The sequence below is a fragment of the Lagopus leucura genome, unplaced genomic scaffold (assembly GCF_019238085.1).
Source record: "Lagopus leucura isolate 7727_CA_CO unplaced genomic scaffold, USGS_WTPT01 Super-Scaffold_73, whole genome shotgun sequence".
Taxonomy (NCBI): Eukaryota; Metazoa; Chordata; class Aves; order Galliformes; family Phasianidae; genus Lagopus; species Lagopus leucura.
This window is the reverse complement of record NW_024962252.1, coordinates 27,859,674-27,878,000: the sequence shown is the minus strand read 5'-3', so window position 1 is coordinate 27,878,000 and position 18,327 is coordinate 27,859,674. Positions and strand designations below refer to the sequence as shown.

At 46.0% G+C, this 18,327-nt stretch overlaps 1 protein-coding gene across 1 annotated transcript; it reads left to right on the top strand.

Moving 5' to 3' along the window:
- Positions 1-1,286: 1,286 nt before the first annotated feature.
- Positions 1,287-17,315, top strand: AKIRIN2 (akirin 2). The gene is made up of 5 exons (XM_042887923.1): positions 1,287-1,514; positions 12,088-12,231; positions 12,759-12,908; positions 16,579-16,650; positions 16,955-17,315. Exons 1-5 carry the CDS (start codon positions 1,316-1,318, stop codon positions 16,963-16,965), a joined length of 576 nt encoding a protein of 191 aa, XP_042743857.1. The 5' UTR covers positions 1,287-1,315; the 3' UTR covers positions 16,966-17,315.
- Positions 17,316-18,327: the final 1,012 nt, after the last annotated feature.

Below are 18,327 nucleotides of genomic sequence, written 5' to 3'. Positions count from 1 at the left end.
TGCTAGCTTATTTTTCATTATAAAAAAAAAAAAAAAAACAAACAAACAAAAAAAAAAAACAGAAACAAAAGCATTAAAATCCTGCCCATTTAGTCTTCTAAGGACAGCATTTTGATGTTAACGCTTAAATTAAGGCACATAAAAGCTGAGGTTATACACATTTTTAGGCCTAGCACCTCCTGTTCGCATTTCCACTGTGCTGAACTGTGACACAGTTTACTTCAGTCAAGAACAGGAAGGAGCTCAGCCCTTGCCACATAAGGCTGGAGCCACAAGCCCTCCCTCAGTAAGGGAGCCCGGAGCTGGGAGACTGCTCACAGCACGGCCGCCTCGAACGAGCTCTCAGCTGCCACCTCAGCCGCTCTGCCCCCGCTGTCCCCCCACACGACGGCCGCAACGCGCACTTTGCCCTCACTTCAGGCACTGACACGCGCCCTGCGGCCACATCGGCGCTGCCGGACCTGCTCGGCGCTGCCTACACGAGTAACAGCAGCCCCGCAGCCGGCCCGCAGGGCCTGGCACGCACAGTGCGTCTTCCTGTCCCTCGGCGTGCGCTCATCGCCTTTGGAGAACCCCCACGCCCGCCCCAGGGGCCCCGAACCCCGCAGGCACCACCATCTCGCCGCCACCCACAACCGCCCTCCAACACACCCCACCGCCGCTGCCGAGGGGGGATTTAAATCAGAACCCGGAAGTCGGGCCGGGTGGCGCGAGGCACGCCGGGATTTGTAGTCGCACCGCCCCCGGCGGGCAGCCCTCCGCCGACCAGCGAGGAGGGGGCGGGGAAACCACAATTCCCCAGAGCCTCCGCGGCCGCCGCCGCCTCAGGTGCGCAGGCGCTGTGTGGGGGGCTGGTTTTTGAATCCGCGGCGTTGTTATTGACGCCATATTGCTGGTGTGGGAGTCACAGAGGGGAGCGCCGCCGCCGCCGCCGCTCGGGCCCCGCCGCCATCGCTCGTCATCGGCGGCCGCGAGCCGGGTAACCGGGCCCAGCTCCGCACCTCTCGGCCCAACGCCCGCCCCGCGACCCTCCGCGGGCGGAATCGGCCCCGCCGGAGCGCGGGTTACGGCAGGACGGGCGACAAGAGGGGATCCGGCCGGCCGAGCCGCCGGGGGCTGGGGCCGCGGCCGCTCCCTTGAGAGAGGCCGATAGGGAGGCGACGGAGGCCCTGACGCAGCGGCCCCCTCCTTCCCCTGCTTCCCTCCCTCCCACCCTAGATAGCGAGGAAGGCGCCTCCGGGCAGGGCCGCTCGCCTCCGTCTCCCCGTCCCCTCTCTCCGAGCCCCGCTCCCCGGCCCGGCCGCCGCCCGGCGCCATGGCGTGCGGCGCCACTTTGAAAAGGACTCTGGATTTCGACCCGCTGCTCAGCCCGGCGTCCCCGAAGCGGAGGCGATGTGCGCCATTGTCAGCCCCGGCCTCGGCCGCCGCCTCCTCTTCCTCCTTCGCCTCCCCGCAGAAATACCTGCGCATGGAGCCCTCGCCCTTCGGAGAGGTGTCCTCCCGGCTCACCACAGGTGATTGGGGGGGGAACCCGGGGGGCTGCGGGCAGGGCGTAGGGGAGGAGGGGGTCCCGCGGCCCTCCCCCCACCCAACCCGGCCGCTTTACGTCGGCTCGGCGGTTGGCGACGGCGGAGGCCGGGGCCGGCCCCGCTCGGCTTGGCAGCGTCGCGGCGGAGACACAATGGAAATGGCCGTTTGCGGCAGGAGAGGGGGAGGAGGGACGGGGAGGAAGGGGGGCGGGTAGCGCCGCTGCGGGCGGCCGGCTCTGGGAGAGAGGGGTCGGGGCGGGGGGGCTGCGGAGAGGGACTGAGCAGGGGAGGGGGCGCGGGGGGAGCTGGGCGGTGAGGTCGGGCGGCGGGCACGGAGAGGTTCCTTCTTTTATTTTTTTTTCGTTTTTCCTTTTTTTTTTTTTTTTTCCGTCTTCTTCCCACTCCCCTCTTCCCCGGTGCTGGGAGAGCCGCAGGGCCGAGCCCGGTTGCGGAAATGCCCGGCGGGGTGGGGACCCGCTCGGAGCCCCCCTGCTTTCGGGGGTGGGAGAGACGGACTCGGGGGGCCACCGCCCCCCGCCCAGACGTTGTGGGGTGGGGGTGGGGGGGACGACAAGGGGGAGTGGAAGGGAGGGAAGCGGGGAGGGCGGCCCGTCATCAATCACCCGCAAAACGCCGACGGGAAAGGCCCGAGCGGATAAAACAAAGGGGCGATCCCGTGTGCCGGCCTTTAATGCGCGTCGCCGCCCCGAACGTGACCCATTCTGCGGCATCCTTCAAGTTTCGGGTGGAAAAAAGCGAGCGATGAAAGCGGTTGAGTGCGAGCGTGAGCTGCCTCTAGGGCAGATAAAATGAGAGCGAGCCGTCTCGCCTCGGAGACGTTGGGCGAGAATGGTGCCCGTGCTCTTAACGTGCGAGGAGAGGTGGTTCAGCCGGTGGCCCTGAGCGCCGCGGGTCGGCTCAGCTCGTGGTGGTACCGTTGGGCACTAAGAGAAGAAAGAACGAATGTTGGCTGGGCGTGCAGGTTTGCAGGGCAGTTGGACTAGATGATCCTTGGAAGTCCCTTCCAACTAAGGGTTCTGTGGTTTTGTCACCGATTGTCCCTTCGTACGGTTACTCCAGTGGGCAGCTTCCAGTAACGCACTCACTTTGTGCTTGCAGCCAGTAGTGATGGCAGCGATGAGGTATTAGATCTGTGTCCTTTGTGTGCAGGAAGGAGCCCTCTGTAATTGTCATAGCTCAGCTCTTTGCACTGCTGCCTTCCATGCAGAAGTTTGCCCCAGAAAAACCGCTGGCGTTGACCAAGCAGATGACCACTGTGCTTTCAGGCTGCCATCCGCGTAGGGGGAATTCCTTTTTTCAGTATTCCTACTTCATGAAACTACACTATAGAGTAGAACACTTTTTTTTTTTTCCTTCGGATTTTATTCAGATATTAACAAAAAACCCAAAAAGCAAAAGGAAAAGCTCTGAGGGAGGGGAGTGTACGGAGGGCATACAAAGTACTCGCACTTGGCATGGATGCCTTGCTATTTTTTTGAACCTCTAGGAAAAGATCTCGAATGAGTCAGCGGTCTGCGATGAGCACTGTGCACTCCCCAGTACAGTAAGGCTTTATGTGCATGCTGAGATAGGTCTTCAAAACCGGAATTCATTTGATTCTTTCTAGAAGATGTGTGGCTTCATTGCAGTGATTTATTTTGGTTTGTTCCTCTGGGGTTTGAAGAGCTGAGATTATGAATATTTAATAGAAATATCATCTGGCAAGTGCATGTGTATTGCTGGAAGGAGATGAATCAATAAAATTTTCTGCAGAGATGATTACTATGGCAGTATTTGAGGTTATACCTGAATTCCTGCCGTACTGTTAGTGATTGTGGCTCTTAAGAATAGAGATGTCACTGAAGTTGAGCGGATCCAGGCCTCATCTCTTGATAAAATCAGAGGTGGGGGCTGTAATCTTTGTGGGAAGGTGGCTCTGTACCGGTGAGGGTGTTTTGTGTGAGCCGTGGTACAATAAAAGGAAAAGTGATTCAAAATGTCTGTGAGCACTCTGAGTGCTCCTGAGCAAGGCTCAGTGTGTCTGCAAGTTGTGCACATTTACATGGCCCTTGTGTAAAAGCTCCCTCTGTTTTCTGTTCCAAGCAAAAGAAATTACACAGCGAGAGTGCTAATGTCAGTGTGAAGGAGCTTGCTTACTTTTTCCTTTCAGTTGAATTTAGGGGGATCGTGGCATGTTGAAATGAAATGAAATATACCCAGTGAACAAAATAGAGCTTTTAAAGGGGCCATTTGAAACATTCTGTGGGATTTGCCCCATCTAATTTTGTAAATGCCTATCTGACCTAATAATTTGTGGGATTCTGGATAGTCTTGTGGAACAAATGGATGGCTTATTGTACAGCTCTGACTGAGAACGAGGCAAAGAGTACTTGAAAAGTATTCACTGCTCTCCATTGACCATAAAAAGGTGGTGAAGCACTGGAATAGGTTGCCCAAGGAGGTTGTGGATGCCCCATCCCTGGAGGCATTCAAGGCTGGATGTGGCTCTGGGCAGCCTGGTCTGGTGGTTGGTGACCCTGCACATAGCAGGGAGGTTGAAACTAGATGATCAGTTTGGTCCTTTTTCAACCCAGGCCATTCTATGATTCCTGATGCGGATGTGTACTTTTGGGTTGGATAAATCTTGCCCTCTCTCTGAGGAGAATTCCAGTCAGATTTTACAAGTCTTCCCAGCTGAGTCACTGTTTGGTTCTTTTTTTTTTTTTTTCCTGTATTGAGAAATGCACAACAATAGCCAGAGTTCACTCCAGTTAGAGCTTTCTCAGGCTCTTCCTGTAATGCTCACAATTCCAGTACTTAAGAAGTATCTGAATTTGATTTAATGAAATTACTTTGATATGAAACCTAATGCCGGTACTTTAACTTCATGAAAAAGGTTTTTTTCTACCTGGTGCTGTTTAACTCACCCAGCAGAAAATATATCAGCACCAGAACTTAGCGCATGGTTAATCATTTCAAACACGGATTATCTGGAAGCAGAATCTGAACTGCTGGAGGGAGGTGCAGAGAGCGAAGAACACAGTGTGGCAGTCAGATGAGAAAACAGCTGTCTCTACAGAGTGGTCATAGACAAATAAACGACACGTCTGTTTGAGAGGCAAGGCTTATTCAAGATGAAACTTATATCTCACAAGAGTGCTTTAATATTCTGTGGTTATTTGAACAGCTGTTAGGTCACTTCCAGTTTCTCAATGAATTTGGCAGCCAAACTGTAATTGTGGCCAGCCGTCTATATTTTCTGTGGAGTTGACCTTCCAATTACTTGAGCATACTCTGTGAGTGCGTTTGGTAATTCTGGATACTGTTGTTTGCATCTAGAGTTACCTGCATAAAAGCACATTCACGTAGGACACAACTGCCTGATGTAAGATGGCTCTGAGCAGTTTCCTACTGCTGGGATGGTACCTCAGTTCTGCTTGGTTGACAGTTCTTGCTTGTGGTGGGCCTGATCTGTGCGTTCCGAATGGCTCTGTTGGCTAGAGCCCTACAACTGATGATGGGTGGAATGACGGAGATGGGAAGGTAGTTAGAAACATCTGCAAGTCACCAGGCGCATGCTGTGCTGTAGCTGAAGTATGGCCCAGTGGGTGGACTGTGTGAGAAGGGGCTGGAGAGCTGCATGGCTGGGTCATGTGCTATGCGTGTTCCTTTTCCTCAGCGGTCCTCAGGATGCTGTCTTGTTTTTAAGCTGTTACATACATTTTTGAGTCTGCGAGGAAGAAGTGTCAGTATTTCTTGTATTCTGTGTTGGATGAATTTTGCATTCTCTGCTGGAGAACCATTACTCGCAGTTTTACCTTGATGAAAGGTCACGTTTTGGGCTAGAGAATGTGGAATGTACTGTACTCAAGTCCTTTGCTTAATTCAAGGGCACGTTAGTGCTAGAAGCCCACGTGTCTGAATGCTTGAGGCTGAGGTCCCAGCGGGAGGTGCAGTCCAAAAAGCCAACTGGTGAGGGTCGAGGGGGGGTGGTGTTGGCAGGATCCTTGGCTGGGGCTCAGTAACTGAGAAAACAAACGCGATGGGTAGCTTTCTTCCACACCGCTATTTCAGAATCAGAGGATAAGCTGCAGCTAGAACTTAGCAGAATCCAAAAGAATGTAGTATTAAAAAAAACAGTTTGTGAAATCCCTTAAAAATCCCCAAGCAAACTGTGCAGTTCTTCTCTCCATCAGAAACATTGGTGTACTCAGACATTCCCCCAGTGGTGTCGCAAACCAGAAATGGGAGTGGGTGGGGTTATGGAGAACAGCTTCACCTCGGGTCACTGGTTGGGATCCAAGCAGGGATAATGTCGGAAATCAGACAGCGTATGGAAACTATTGAATTGATGTGCTCTTTGGTAATGGGTGTGCACAATTGGTGTTTGCTGCTTCGGTGGCAGTCTGATGGCTAATGGCTGTAGTCAAGAGATGGCAAACAGAGTTGGTTGTGAGACACTGTCTTGTGAGAGATGAATAAGCAGGAAACAGTTTAATTTCTTTAATATATGCCCTTTCCTTTCACAGAGTAATCTGAAAAATTGGGTCTAATTACCAAAAATGTTAAAAGTTATGCAAGAAAATGACTTTGACCTTTCTGAGTAGGAAGAGCTGCAAGCCTTCCCCATAGGCTGTCCTCCTGTGACCTTTCGGTTGTCCTCTTGAGCAAACAGAGAGCCGCGTCTCTCCGCAAGCTCTGCTCGGGCTGCAGCCAAGGCCAGCTCTGCATTTCCAGTGTACAAACGCAGTGGGTTTGGAATGCGTTGGTACCACCGCATCTCCTTCTGCCTAATTTCTGTTTTGTTAACTTTTATTGGCGTGGGTATTTATTGCTAAATTGCTTTGGCGCGATGCCAGGCTTCTTATTGTGCTCCAGTATGGCAGAAATCATTAGGATTTTAAAAACAAAACATTCCCACCCCTTTAAAAAAAAATAGAACAAAAACCAGAAAAAGCGCGTAATGACGGCATCTGGATGCGATAATTTAATCTGTATGAGAAGTTTCTGTATAGATTCCTGTGGCGACTATAAACGTTAAATGCCTTTGGTCTTCGGTGTCATAAAATATCGAAGCAAATTTTTTGTTTCAGTGGCAAGTCTGATAGATGCACTGCGCCGTTTTTTTGTGTGTGAAGAGAAAGATCTAATTGCTGTATCTAATACATTTTGCATCGCTTGATTTATTTTTCATCGCTCAACCCCTTGATCGGGAGCGCTGGGGTTTCCTGAAAGAACACGTTTGCGGGATGAGCTAATGCATGCGTGAGCATCGGGCACGTCGTGGGAGAAGCAGAACCTTCAAGTAATTGAATCTCCTGAGGTAGCCCATTCTGGGCTGCAGGATCCGTGACGAGTGCTTCTGGAGCTGCAGGCACTGCTGCCAAGTGTCAGCACCGTACCCTTCCTGCTTTCTGTCTTAGAGCCTGCTCCTCTGAGATGAGTGTGCTTTCCAAAAGCATACGTTCTGTTACTGAAGTCTAACATGGCGTGCCTAATTAAGAAACTTAACTGGAGCAATCGATGCCTGTGACCAAAGCAAGAAGAGGAATATGTGGACCGTTTTAATTTGTCTTGTGTCTGCGGAGTCCCTGTTTATGTAGATAAAAAGCCAAAAACAACAACTGGGGAATATTGTTAATCCATTGCATCGCTGCAGTGCTGTCCTGTCCAGAGGAGACGCTAGCACCCTAACACTGATTTTGTGTATCCGGAGAGATCCAAATTTGGATTGTGGTAACATCTTCAACCAAATGTCGAGTAAGGGTGAAAAGCCTGGACTAGAGCAGTGGAACAGATTGGCCTCAAAAGGAGCTAGGAGCCATCGAGATGCATGCTGCTGGCATCAGGAGAGCACTGCATTGATTCACTTAGACAAAATCTCAGGCGTGGCTGAGGTTTGAATGCATATGTTGAATGGTGGCATTGCAAACTGAAACCTGAACTGTAGCTTCCATTTCAGGCCAGGAAAAAGTGCTACTCTGATTTCAGCCTATTGAGTCACCTTCCTACTTGTTTTGCCAATGTTTCCTTCAGCTAAATGGGAGAAGTCGGGAACTGAGATGTGAAATTGCTAGCTTGAAAATCAAGCCAAAAAGAAAAATCCTTCAGGGGAAACAATTGGCATCTTCGTGGTTGATAAGAGGTTATTAAAATTGAGAAAATAATTGCTTGCCTTGTTACCTTTTCAGATGGAACGACTGTTGCCCTTGTACGTAATTTCTAGGCAATTACAGGTCAGGATGGAGTAATTAGATGACAGAATGATGAAAAAGAATAATTTCTTGTCTCTTATCGTGAGTTGAAGGAAGTAGGCATCACTCCTTGGAAGTAAACATTTGGCTTTGTAATGCATTAGCGTGACATATCATATTCCAGGTGCCAAGCTTGAATTCTGGTTTGCCCCTTCAGGTTCCATTCTCTTGGTTGTGAAAGCAGCATGAAGTGTGTAATTCTGCTTCCCTCATCATCTCAGATTCAGAAGGAGGACTGGGGTGAATGCTGTCCTTGCTTGATTGCAGCGTTAAATGAACAAATATATTTAATGTCATGATCTTAGTATACAGCACTCTAGATGAAAAACCATCCATGCATGTCATTGTGTTCACATCTATTCGGCTGACTCCCCCTCGTGCTGACAGCAGCCCCCTTTTTTATTCTTTACGCTGGCCTGGAACCTGGCCCTTTTAAATAAGGATGGAGAAGGGGACACGTAGCACATAGTCTGTGCCCAGCACCCATGGTCACTTCTGAATCGGAAATATCACCTGAGAAGTCCTCACGCATTGCAGCGTGGTGGCAGCGTGGGTTTTTCCTGCCGCTGCCCCAGATGGAGCAGGCTCAGTTCTCATGCTCAGCACCTCAGCCCAGTGTTTCCTGGCAGGCAGCTGTGTGCCTCCTGATGTATCTACAGCCAATGGGATGGGAAGTTAAAATGGAACGGAGGGTAGGCTGCAGAGAAAGATAGTTGTGTGGAACACACCACCTCTTACCATCGTACGTAAGATTGCTGCCTGAAGGACAGCGTCTGCTTGAACTTTGGCACCAGTGAAGATGGCAGCGAGTCCAATTTAAAATAGCTAACAAATTCTGATGTATGTCATCCGTGTTCTCGCTTCAGCTTTATAGTCTTAGAAAGGCTTAGTTAATTTGAGTTTTCTTTAATGAGTACACCTCCAGATTCTAGATTTTAATGTATGAAGTAATTCATTAAATGAAATAACTCAAAAAAGGCAGCTTGGGCCTCCTTATTTAGGGAACACAAAAGGAACATGTCCTGTGTCTGACACCAGGTAAACGACCGTTTTAATTCAGTCATCAACTGCAGAGAGAACGGCTAGAGTGAATTGGAAGTGAAGGAAATTAAGAACCAACTTGAAAAGGCAAGAAAGCTTTTTGGAAGCAGAAGCATTAGTAAAAATAAGGAATGTGAATAAATGTGTGTTGCCTGTATTCCTTCAGTGAATTTGGATGCACTCCAGCTGTTTTATGCTTTCCTGAAAATTATACAGTAAGTGCATCCCTTAATAATTAAGTGAAATGTTTTTACAAAGAGATGCCATTCAAATGAAATCCAGATCGATTTAATCAGGTGTTGGTTCAGTGACATCAAATTATCATTCAGGCTTGCATTTAAAACCAATTGTGAAGGCAAGTGGTAGGTTTTATGTCGTTGTACATCAACTAAAATATACCTACTCAGTCTTCGGTGCTGCCTGCTTGCTTTCAGATATTCCAAGTCCAGTTACTCATGTGCAGAGTCGTTGAATAGTTTGGTGCTGTGTTAAACGAGCGGGTTTCACTTACTAATCTTCATTTTATGAGTGGAGGGCATTAGGAGGTGAGTCACTGCCATTGGCACAGCCAGCTTGCGTGCTGCTGGCAGTGCAGTGCCAAGCACCCACCTGTGGGCCAGTTCTGTGTGCTCACCAGCACTGCTTCACATCTCCTGAATCAGTCTGTATGTAGGAATTGTGTTAGCCAGCACAGGATAACTGTGTGCCCAAGTCTTCTGGCGGGACTTCAGGTTCCCGGCTTTTTTCTGTCGTCTTTTTCTTACCTGGTGGCTGTTTGCAATGTAGACAAGCATGCTGCTGTCATTTCTGCTCTGCTGAGTTTAAGTTGCAGAGCTTTCCCTGAAGGTAGTGATGCTGTGCAGGCTGTCAAGGGAGCTTTTACTGGGAGGTGATGTTGCAGTAGATCTGTCCATAGCTTTTTTCCTATGATTTATGATTGTCAGAGCAATACTAGAAGATGGCAAATTAAAAGTAGATGAAGCTACTGTAATATTGATATATTTGTGTATTCCTTGGTGCATGGAACTTTACTTTCTGTTCCAGCTGTACTGTTTGTTCCCAGAGTCAGTGCACGCTTATTTTTTCTCCTTTTATCTTGCTTGTGCTCCTTCTGATCTGGTTGGGTTTTATACATTCTCTCTGAGTATTTTCTGTGTAATTTGCAGACATGGTGAGGGCTGGAAGAAACCTGGCTGATGGTTGTTGGTTTAAAACCGTTGATTGGAGTCTGTTTAGATATTTTCTTAACATTTTTGGAGGTTAATCTGGTTTGAAAATATTTCTACGTATATAATACTAAAGAGAGCTATAGAGAAGACTTAGCAAAGTTGTTATGCCCCAAATTTGGCTGATATTTTTGCAGTTCATACAGAGTTTGTAAAGCAAAATGTGGCCAAGACCACATAGTTGCAGCGGAGGATCCATGCACAGTTATGTTCACCAGGTAACATAAATACAATGTGTATCCTTACAGTCAGGTTTCTTAGAGCATAGATGGTGTTTCTTGGAGCTTTGGGATAGGTGTGACTTTATCAGCTGACTGGGTTCCCACTCAGAGGTGAGCAGTGTCCCTGGAGCCAGAACAGCACTTGATTCTGAGGAAGAGGATTGTTTTGCTGCCCTAATGCTGTTGAGTTAAAATGTTGCAATGCCAGCTCCCAACATCTGATACAGCACCTATGTGACCAGTTCTACCTGGGATTCTGCTTCAGTTTGGAACCTATCTGTGTATTTCTGTACCACAGTGCAGTATAGTTCATAGTCTGTCCTACAACAGTAGGAATCCTCCAGCTTCCACCTTCCTCAATTTCCTTCATTTCCCTACTGTGCTCCTTATGTTATCTGCAGTTGCTGCTTCTTTCAACCAAGTTACTGTAAGGGACAGAACTGTACAAGTGTGTACACAAGGGTGTAGGATGGAAAAGGTATGAATTGCAGAACACTCTTAGTCCAGGAGCAGCATCCAGACAAGCTCCTTGGAGAAAGTGCTGATACTTCTGTTGGCTGGAATTGATTTCCTTGCCTGCAAATGGGAAGCCCCTAGATTGACTCGTGCAATTAAAAAGCAGCCACCACCACTGAACCTCTGAACCAGAAATTGACAAATGTCTGCTTCTGTTTGATCTGGCGCAGGCTTCAGCCACTTACTGAAAGTGCTTTTTGCTGAAGTTAACTTGCTTCATATGGGTGCTTGTTAGGAAATGTTCCAGTGTAGTACCTCAAGAACATTTGGTTCACAAACACTGAAAACTGGTGTAGAAGGTTTCATGGTGTTGCACTGAACAGAAACAGGAAGGAACTGAGCTGGAGCTTTTTGCAACCCTGACACAATCACAGCGGTGTGTGTGTATGTGAGCCTTGAAAGGCCACCTCTGCTGTAAGTCTAGAAGCTGAGTGTTGGGGAAGCAGGCAGTTTAGGGAAATGCGGTTTTGTTTGGTTTGTAAATAGGTTTGAGCATTTAGAAGAATTGTTGTAGAAAGGGAGTCTTTGGAGTTCTCTTTGTTTGAAGGTCTCCTGGAGAAGTAGGGGGGAAGGCATTTTTTCCAAGGGATGTCCATTTTGTGGCTCTGATGTTCCCGAGAGCTTTTTGTTGCATGGAATTTCAGCGAGGAAGTGCCATAGAGTTGATAATTCTGTTGCAGGGCTTGCTGTTTTCCTTGGAATTTCTCATCTCAACAGAGATGAGATTATTAGAAGCACCTGCTGTATTACCCAGTGCTGGTCAAATGCTGACTTGCTTATTGCCATCCTCTCTTAAAAGAGGCTATTGATCCATCCACAGGGTTCATCTGGATGGATCTGAGGCTGTGAAGTGTTGTGGATGGTATTTGTTTTCTCCTGTTGGTTTCCACTTCTTGGAGGGTTTAAGCAGTAGCTGCTTTATGAATGTTTGGTCAGAGTTGTTTCCTTCTCTACTTTGCTGCTTAATTTTTATCTGTGTGTATCATCCAGTTTTTGGTTCCTGCTTTTCAAAATTAGACTGTTTATTGTTGTTAGCAGTAGCCCAGCACTGGCACTTGACCGTAACAAATAATGTATTTTGCTCATGTGTTTTCTTGTGAAAACGCTCTGGGCTTAGGCTTCTCAGTTAGTTTCATTATTTGCTTTGTGTCCTGGGTAAAATGTTACCATTCCTGGGGGCTTAGGAGTTTAGTTGTTAGCATCTCTTGGTCATCTGCATTTGATGTTCTCGTGGAAATAAAATTAAGTGAAATGCTGAAATATAAGTTTAGGTTTAATTCCTTTACTGTTTTTCTTCTAGAACAAATTCTGTACAACATAAAACAGGAGTACAAACGCATGCAGAAGAGGAGACACTTAGAAAATAGCTTCCAGCAGACAGATCCTTGTTGTTCTACTGATGCACAGCCACATGCATTTCTTCTTACTGGACCAGCTTTGCCAGGTAACCAGAGCATTCTGTGTAATTTTGGTGTGCGTTCTCAGATTCTGAGGAAATAATTTTCCCTTGTTGCCACCTGTATTGTTGCACTTTCTCACCAGCTACAGTTTCCTTTTTGGTGGGGGGGGGGGGGCAATAATAGCATTAATCTGGAAGCTTACCAGGTTTTCTTCTTTCCCTGTCACTGATCTTGTAATAGGCAAGGTTACAAAGCTGCTGTCTTTGCAAAAATACATTGTGGTTTTAATATAAAATAGAAGCTTGAGTTTGTAAATGGCAACTGTCATTTGTGCTACACTGTGTAACACTCCTGGTTTTTGAAAGAGATGTCCTCCTTTTACAGCTAAGATTCTCTTTAATTTGAAGTTTTGAAGTGGCTCTTGAAACTCTTGAGAGAAACACAGAAACTCTTCTCCAAATAATTTGTAAAATTCCTTTAGCATAAAAGGTGTGAGGAAAACAGGTTATAGTACTGGCTCTGAACTCCTTGCAAGCAGGATTTGGGTTATGCTTCAATATTTTTGTCTTAGGTACTTCATCTGCAGCATCATCACCATTGAAAAAAGAACAGCCTCTGTTTACTCTCAGACAAGTTGGAATGATCTGTGAACGTTTGCTGAAAGAACGTGAAGAGAAAATTCGTGAAGAGTATGAAGAAATTTTGACCACAAAACTTGCAGGTATATTAATAGGTCAAAATAATGTGCTAGCATGAATTCAAAAGCTTTTTTTTTTTTCTTCTCATCTTTGTATTATGCCATGGTGTTTTTTTTCCCTGAGTTAGTCTGATGAAGGAATGAGATTGCATACAGGGCAGATAAAGCTGTGTAGACTCTTTGATAGGATTTTCTGTTCTGCACTGCTTTGGATAGAAACTGTGACTCCTGGGTATTACTAATCAATGGAAACAGAGGTTTTATTTCACACAGAACTTTCTCTCGCTGCCGTGTTGGAATTGATCATTTCCTCTTCATTTTTTTTTGCCAGAAAGACTTTCTATTTTACTTCTTTAAGAGCTCTTTGTGAAGGATTTTTTTTTTTTCCTGCTTGGAAACTGACTTCCTTTTTCTGGAATTTGGCAAGAAGACACAGTACCTAAGATTTCCCTTTCTCTTCCCAGTACTTACATTACACTGCTGCCAGTGGTGTTGGGTAGCTGCTTCAGTGTCAGTAATTTAGCTGCATTTCTGTTCCCCTGTGTTGAATTCTTGCATTTTCTACCAATCAGCCTCGTGTCAGCTTAGCTTTTGATAAGGATCTTGTTAATGCCAGCATTGTAAAAAGGACTTTTCTTCAGTTGTCAGTGTCTTCTACTTCTAAGTGCTTTGCTAACATCTGAGGACCTAATTTTGGTGTGTTCAGAGATAGGTGCCTTCACAATATGATGTGGTGTCTAGTGCTTAGTATGATTGTAACGAGCATTTCAGGACACTCTTTGGCAGTGAGCTTGCTTTTGAATACCTGTTGCCTTTGTGTCCCACCTGAAAACCCATCAGATTAAAGTTAGCAAATCTCTGGATTCAGGAGCCAGGCCTTCTGTGGCGTCGCCCCTGCGGAAGGTCACCAGGCTTGTGTCAGACTGCTGGGTTGCACACAGCGGCCTTGTGTCTGCACCTGAGTCTGTGTTCACGTTCTTGTGCTTTCTGATCTGCCACCCTGAAGTCAGTGTTTTTTCAGTATATAACTAGCCCTATATACTTAAGTTTTCTTTGGACCTAATGTTTCATTTCTAGATTTTTCTTTCTTAACCTGATTCAGACTGATTAATTGAAACTAGAGTCTTTTTTTTCTTCTAACTTATGTATGCTAGGAATGGAGTCCTTTCTTACATTCTTAGATGCATTTCATTTAGCAGTGATGATAATAACTAATTGAAGACCAGATAAGCTCATTGATTTGTCTCAGTCTTTGAGTCCAACTTGCAGTTCTTTACAGCAAGAACCTCTGGGATTGTGTGCTCTTGTGTCAGTCTGAAAGGGAACTTCTGGGAAGGGGAACAGCACCTTCTCTCAGGGCCCGAGGGCAGCATACAGTGAGATGAGATTACGTTTATTTCCTTGTAGGGTGATCTCCAGAAGAACTAGTTATTGCGTCCCATATATCGTACCAGTAGTGAATTCTTAGTATTACATAGGAGTTTAGAAATAAACTGCCAGAAGCATTGAGCATAATTCCTCCCACAGAAGACCACTTGCATCTTTCTGCTGACAGAAAGTGAGAGTGATTATATCCTTTTCTTAGCTCTGTACAGTGAGGTGATAACTCATTCTTACAGACTAGTGAAATTAATGAAAATGTAGCTGGAAATTGTGTAACGAATACTGACTAGCTTCTTTCAAGTGACTGAATGGAATTTTTGAATATTTTCTTCATTCCTTTCCTGAATCATGCTTTTCTTGGAGGTAGTTAGCCAGATACTGCCTTTTTTGTTTTCCTCTGCCATGTTCTTTGTGAGCAGAATTGCTTTTCATGTAGTGAGTGATGGAGTGATGAATGGAAAGGTGAGGTCTCTGTAATGCCCCGATTTCCCCTCCTGTCTCTGTTATTTGAAACCTCTGTTAGTGTAAATTTGGGTTTGCAAAATCCTTTGCAGATTTGAGAACCAGAGGGAAGACCGCAAGGGGCTAAGTGAAACCTCTGCTTAAAAACAGTTCTAGAACCCTCTTGTGAAAAATAGCTCTATTACTGCAGTTCAAGTTATGTATTCATAGTAACAGGGCTTGTATTTCTGGCATTTAGCCATCTTTTGACTTGAAGTAGCTAAAACCTGTCCTAGGGGGTTCCAGTGGTACAAGTATCTTTACAGGTGTTCGTTTCAGTTTTCATCAGTTTACTATAGATCACTTTTACCTTTGGATTCCTTAGCTTTCTTATGCTGAATGCCACAAGAAGGGGTTTTTCATTAAGTGTAGATTCTTAAAATTACCAAAACCAGATTTTTAGCAGAGACGGTGCTACAAAGTGGCTGTGTGTGTGGACTTAAACCTGTAAAGAGGAAAGCTCGTAGGTTTATTTCTGGCCTTTAAAACATTCTTTCAGGAAAAGTTCTAGTTGCTGTTGGTTTTGGAAATGGTTTCTGGGCATCGAATCCTTCAATCTGCTCTTTGTGTTATTTTGTTGTTTGGCTACGATCCTCACGTGGCTGCTGAAAAGCCATCAGTCAGAACTGCAGTGAGACAGAGGTTGTGCTTGTGGGCAGAGGGGAACTGGCCGCCACGGTGCTGGGCCCAGTGCTGGGCCCGCTCGCTCAAGGAGGAGCGTCCTCAGATGGCCGGGCTTTGGGCTGCTGCTGCACTGCTTGCTGATTACTGATACGCTGTTTACTTCAAAGGTGAAGCTCCTCCCTGCAAGAGGATGGGGACTTTAATGGGGCAAACCTGTGGGACTAGGAACTGCTCCAAATCTAACTGCATTTTTGGTTGAAGATTGCCTTCTTTGACCTTGCCCTTTTCTCAGAACACCCCACATTGCTGCACATGTATTTTTCCACAAGGGAGGAAGGGGAATGGAGAGGAGCGGCATCTGGTAGATATTACTCTCCTTGTTCAATTTCCTAGTTCTGAAAGGTGATATCCTGCTGATGAGTGCACTATTAATACTGAACAAAATATTGTGAATGTATGGATGTGTGCATAGAAATGATAGTATTTCTGGGAAATAATGCTTAGTTCAAAGCCAGGTAAATACGTTTGATATCTCAGTTCCATTTCAGATCACTCAGTGGCTCTTCTCATGAAGTTCAGAGTCAGCTGCATCTCCCTGTTGTGGCTGCTTTTGTGACTAGAATTAGTCAAGCGTTAGCCACTTCACATCTCAGCTTTTAGTTTGTCTGTGCTTTTGATTTCCTGGCAGAAAGTATTTCTAACTCTGTAGCAAATCCTTTTCCCATACTTCTTTGTTTCCATTTCATTAATTTTTTTACATCTGATAGTGATAGGAGCAGTGAGAAGTTACACTTCCAATGCTAGCACTGACCATAATGCCACGTTTGCTTAACTCCTTTGCCTGTAATAGGCATCTGTGAAATGGGCACATTGAGTTACTTGAAAACATTCTGACTTAGCAGGTACTAGGTATATTGAGATCTTTGTGTGTGCATGTGATGCACTTATCTGGGAGAGTACTACTGCTTTTCTGTGGGAAATCCTTTTAATTTGGGGGACGTACTGCAGTGTTGTTCTTTGGGATTGGAGAAGAATGGCAGCTGCGAGCTGTGTGAAGGCACTTGAAGCTACTCCTAGTGGATGTGTGTTTAATTGCTATGATCTGTATGGTATGAAAAGTAGCCTTAAATATTTTTCAGCCCGAGTTAATCTTAACACTCACACTTGTAACGTTTCATGCTTGCAGAACAATACGACGCGTTTGTGAAGTTCACGCATGATCAAATCATGCGACGATATGGAGAACAGCCCGCCAGTTGTGAGTATCGATTTCCTCCGCTTCCTGCAGCAGCGTTAGGTGACTGACCTTGCGGTAGCTTACATGGCCGTTGTTTGATGCTGGGCTTCAGCGAGGCCCCGCGGTACAAATGCTTGACGTTGTCAGTATGGAGAGTCAAGGTTGAAAGGAAGACGTGTGATAGAATGCGGCTCTCGCTTAAAACACGGAGCCGTCTCCCATTCCATGCTGATTTTCGGAACAACTTTGGGTGCTGCCATAGCAGATTTGCACAGACCCGGCTCTTTAACTGCATTATTAATCCTTGTTTTTTTTCTCTTCGCAGACGTTTCATGAATCACATTTTCTGCATATGTGGGCTGCCCTATCCACCCCGTTTTATTGTTGCAAGCTGTCCCAGTAATGACTTGCAGCAATGCCATATTTTTTCCCCCTGTGAACACAGGTTATTTCAAGCTTTTGTCAGTGGCAACCACTCTTATGCAGCAACTGGTTTTGGAGTGCTCCCTGATGTCAGTACCACCTGGATGTGGACCTTTGCTACCTGTAATAATACCAGTGGCCTCATTTGCTGTATCATTACAATTTGGCTTCTTATGTTAATAAGTTTGAAAAAGTAAAGGATTAAAGCTGATGTTCTAGAAGTTGCCCTTCACTGGTTGTGTAAATAAAAATGTAGAATGACACTTCTGACTGAAGTTAGTGTGGTTTTCATAACTGTGCACTACAACAAAGCTGTAATCACAGTTAAATTAGAATGTAATCCCAGGACAATTTTAAGCAAATAGCCCACAGTACTGCCTGTGAAATAGTGAAGGAGGGCATTTCTGTATTCCATGACTTTTTTGGGGGTTAAGAATGGGTTTATATGATTTCTCATTTTTGTAGTTTTTATTTATTCTCTCAGTCTTTAACAAATGTTTATTGCTGCAATTTTTCAGTGTATCATTGTTTTACTGCCCTTGTAGTACTGGAATTTAGTTGGAAGAATAAAACATTTACTTCTAATCTGTTTGTTTTTAATACGCAGGTGGAACTTTTGCCGTGTGTGAATAAACTGAAATCTGAGTGTTTAAATGAAAACTTTATTTACCAGCAGCAGTGGGTGGGTCAGAATTTTTAGACAAGGAAAAAAGTGGATGAAAATGTTACGTAAGCCTTCAGAGGCCGCAAATTGTGTTAGGTTGGATGCGGTCTGTAGTTACGGAGGCATGTTTGTTATACAACTGCCAGCGCTGCTTTAAGCGACTGCCGCTGACTCAACAGCTGTGCTCATCTTCCTTCAGTTCTGAGTGACACATCAAAGGAGATGTGCTCACAGATAGAGCGGCTGCTTGCACCACAAGCTGCAACTACCCAGGTGCTGGGAGAGCTGGAGGTGTGCAATCTCTGTGTGCTGGTCCAGGAGTTTGTTCTTAGATACGCTCAGCTGTTTCCAAACTGCTGTATCAGGGGTGGCTGCCGTTGTCTGTGCCGTTCTGAGTCACTGTAAATGACTGAAATGTTGTTGCTACACGGTGATTCCAGATCTCTGTGCCATGGGTACAAGTATTGCTCATCACATTACTTGGATTATGTTTCTGGGACTCGGGAGCTTTTTTGAAGTAATCTCTTGGTTAAAGTGTTCTCTGCATTCACTTACTGTCAGCCTCCGCTTAAGTGGAAGTCTGCATGCCTCCACTTCAAATTAATGGGGAA

Excerpts from the sequence above, each read along its gene's own strand:
- AKIRIN2 (XM_042887923.1), top strand. The coding sequence starts at position 1,316 with ATGGCGTGCGGCGCCACTTTGAAAAGGACTCTGGATTTCGACCCGCTG. Across the intron at positions 12,232-12,758 it reads TACTGGACCAGCTTTGCCAG|GTACTTCATCTGCAGCATCA; the intron begins GTAACCAGAGCA and ends TTTTTGTCTTAG. Across the intron at positions 12,909-16,578 it reads TTTGACCACAAAACTTGCAG|AACAATACGACGCGTTTGTG; the intron begins GTATATTAATAG and ends TCATGCTTGCAG.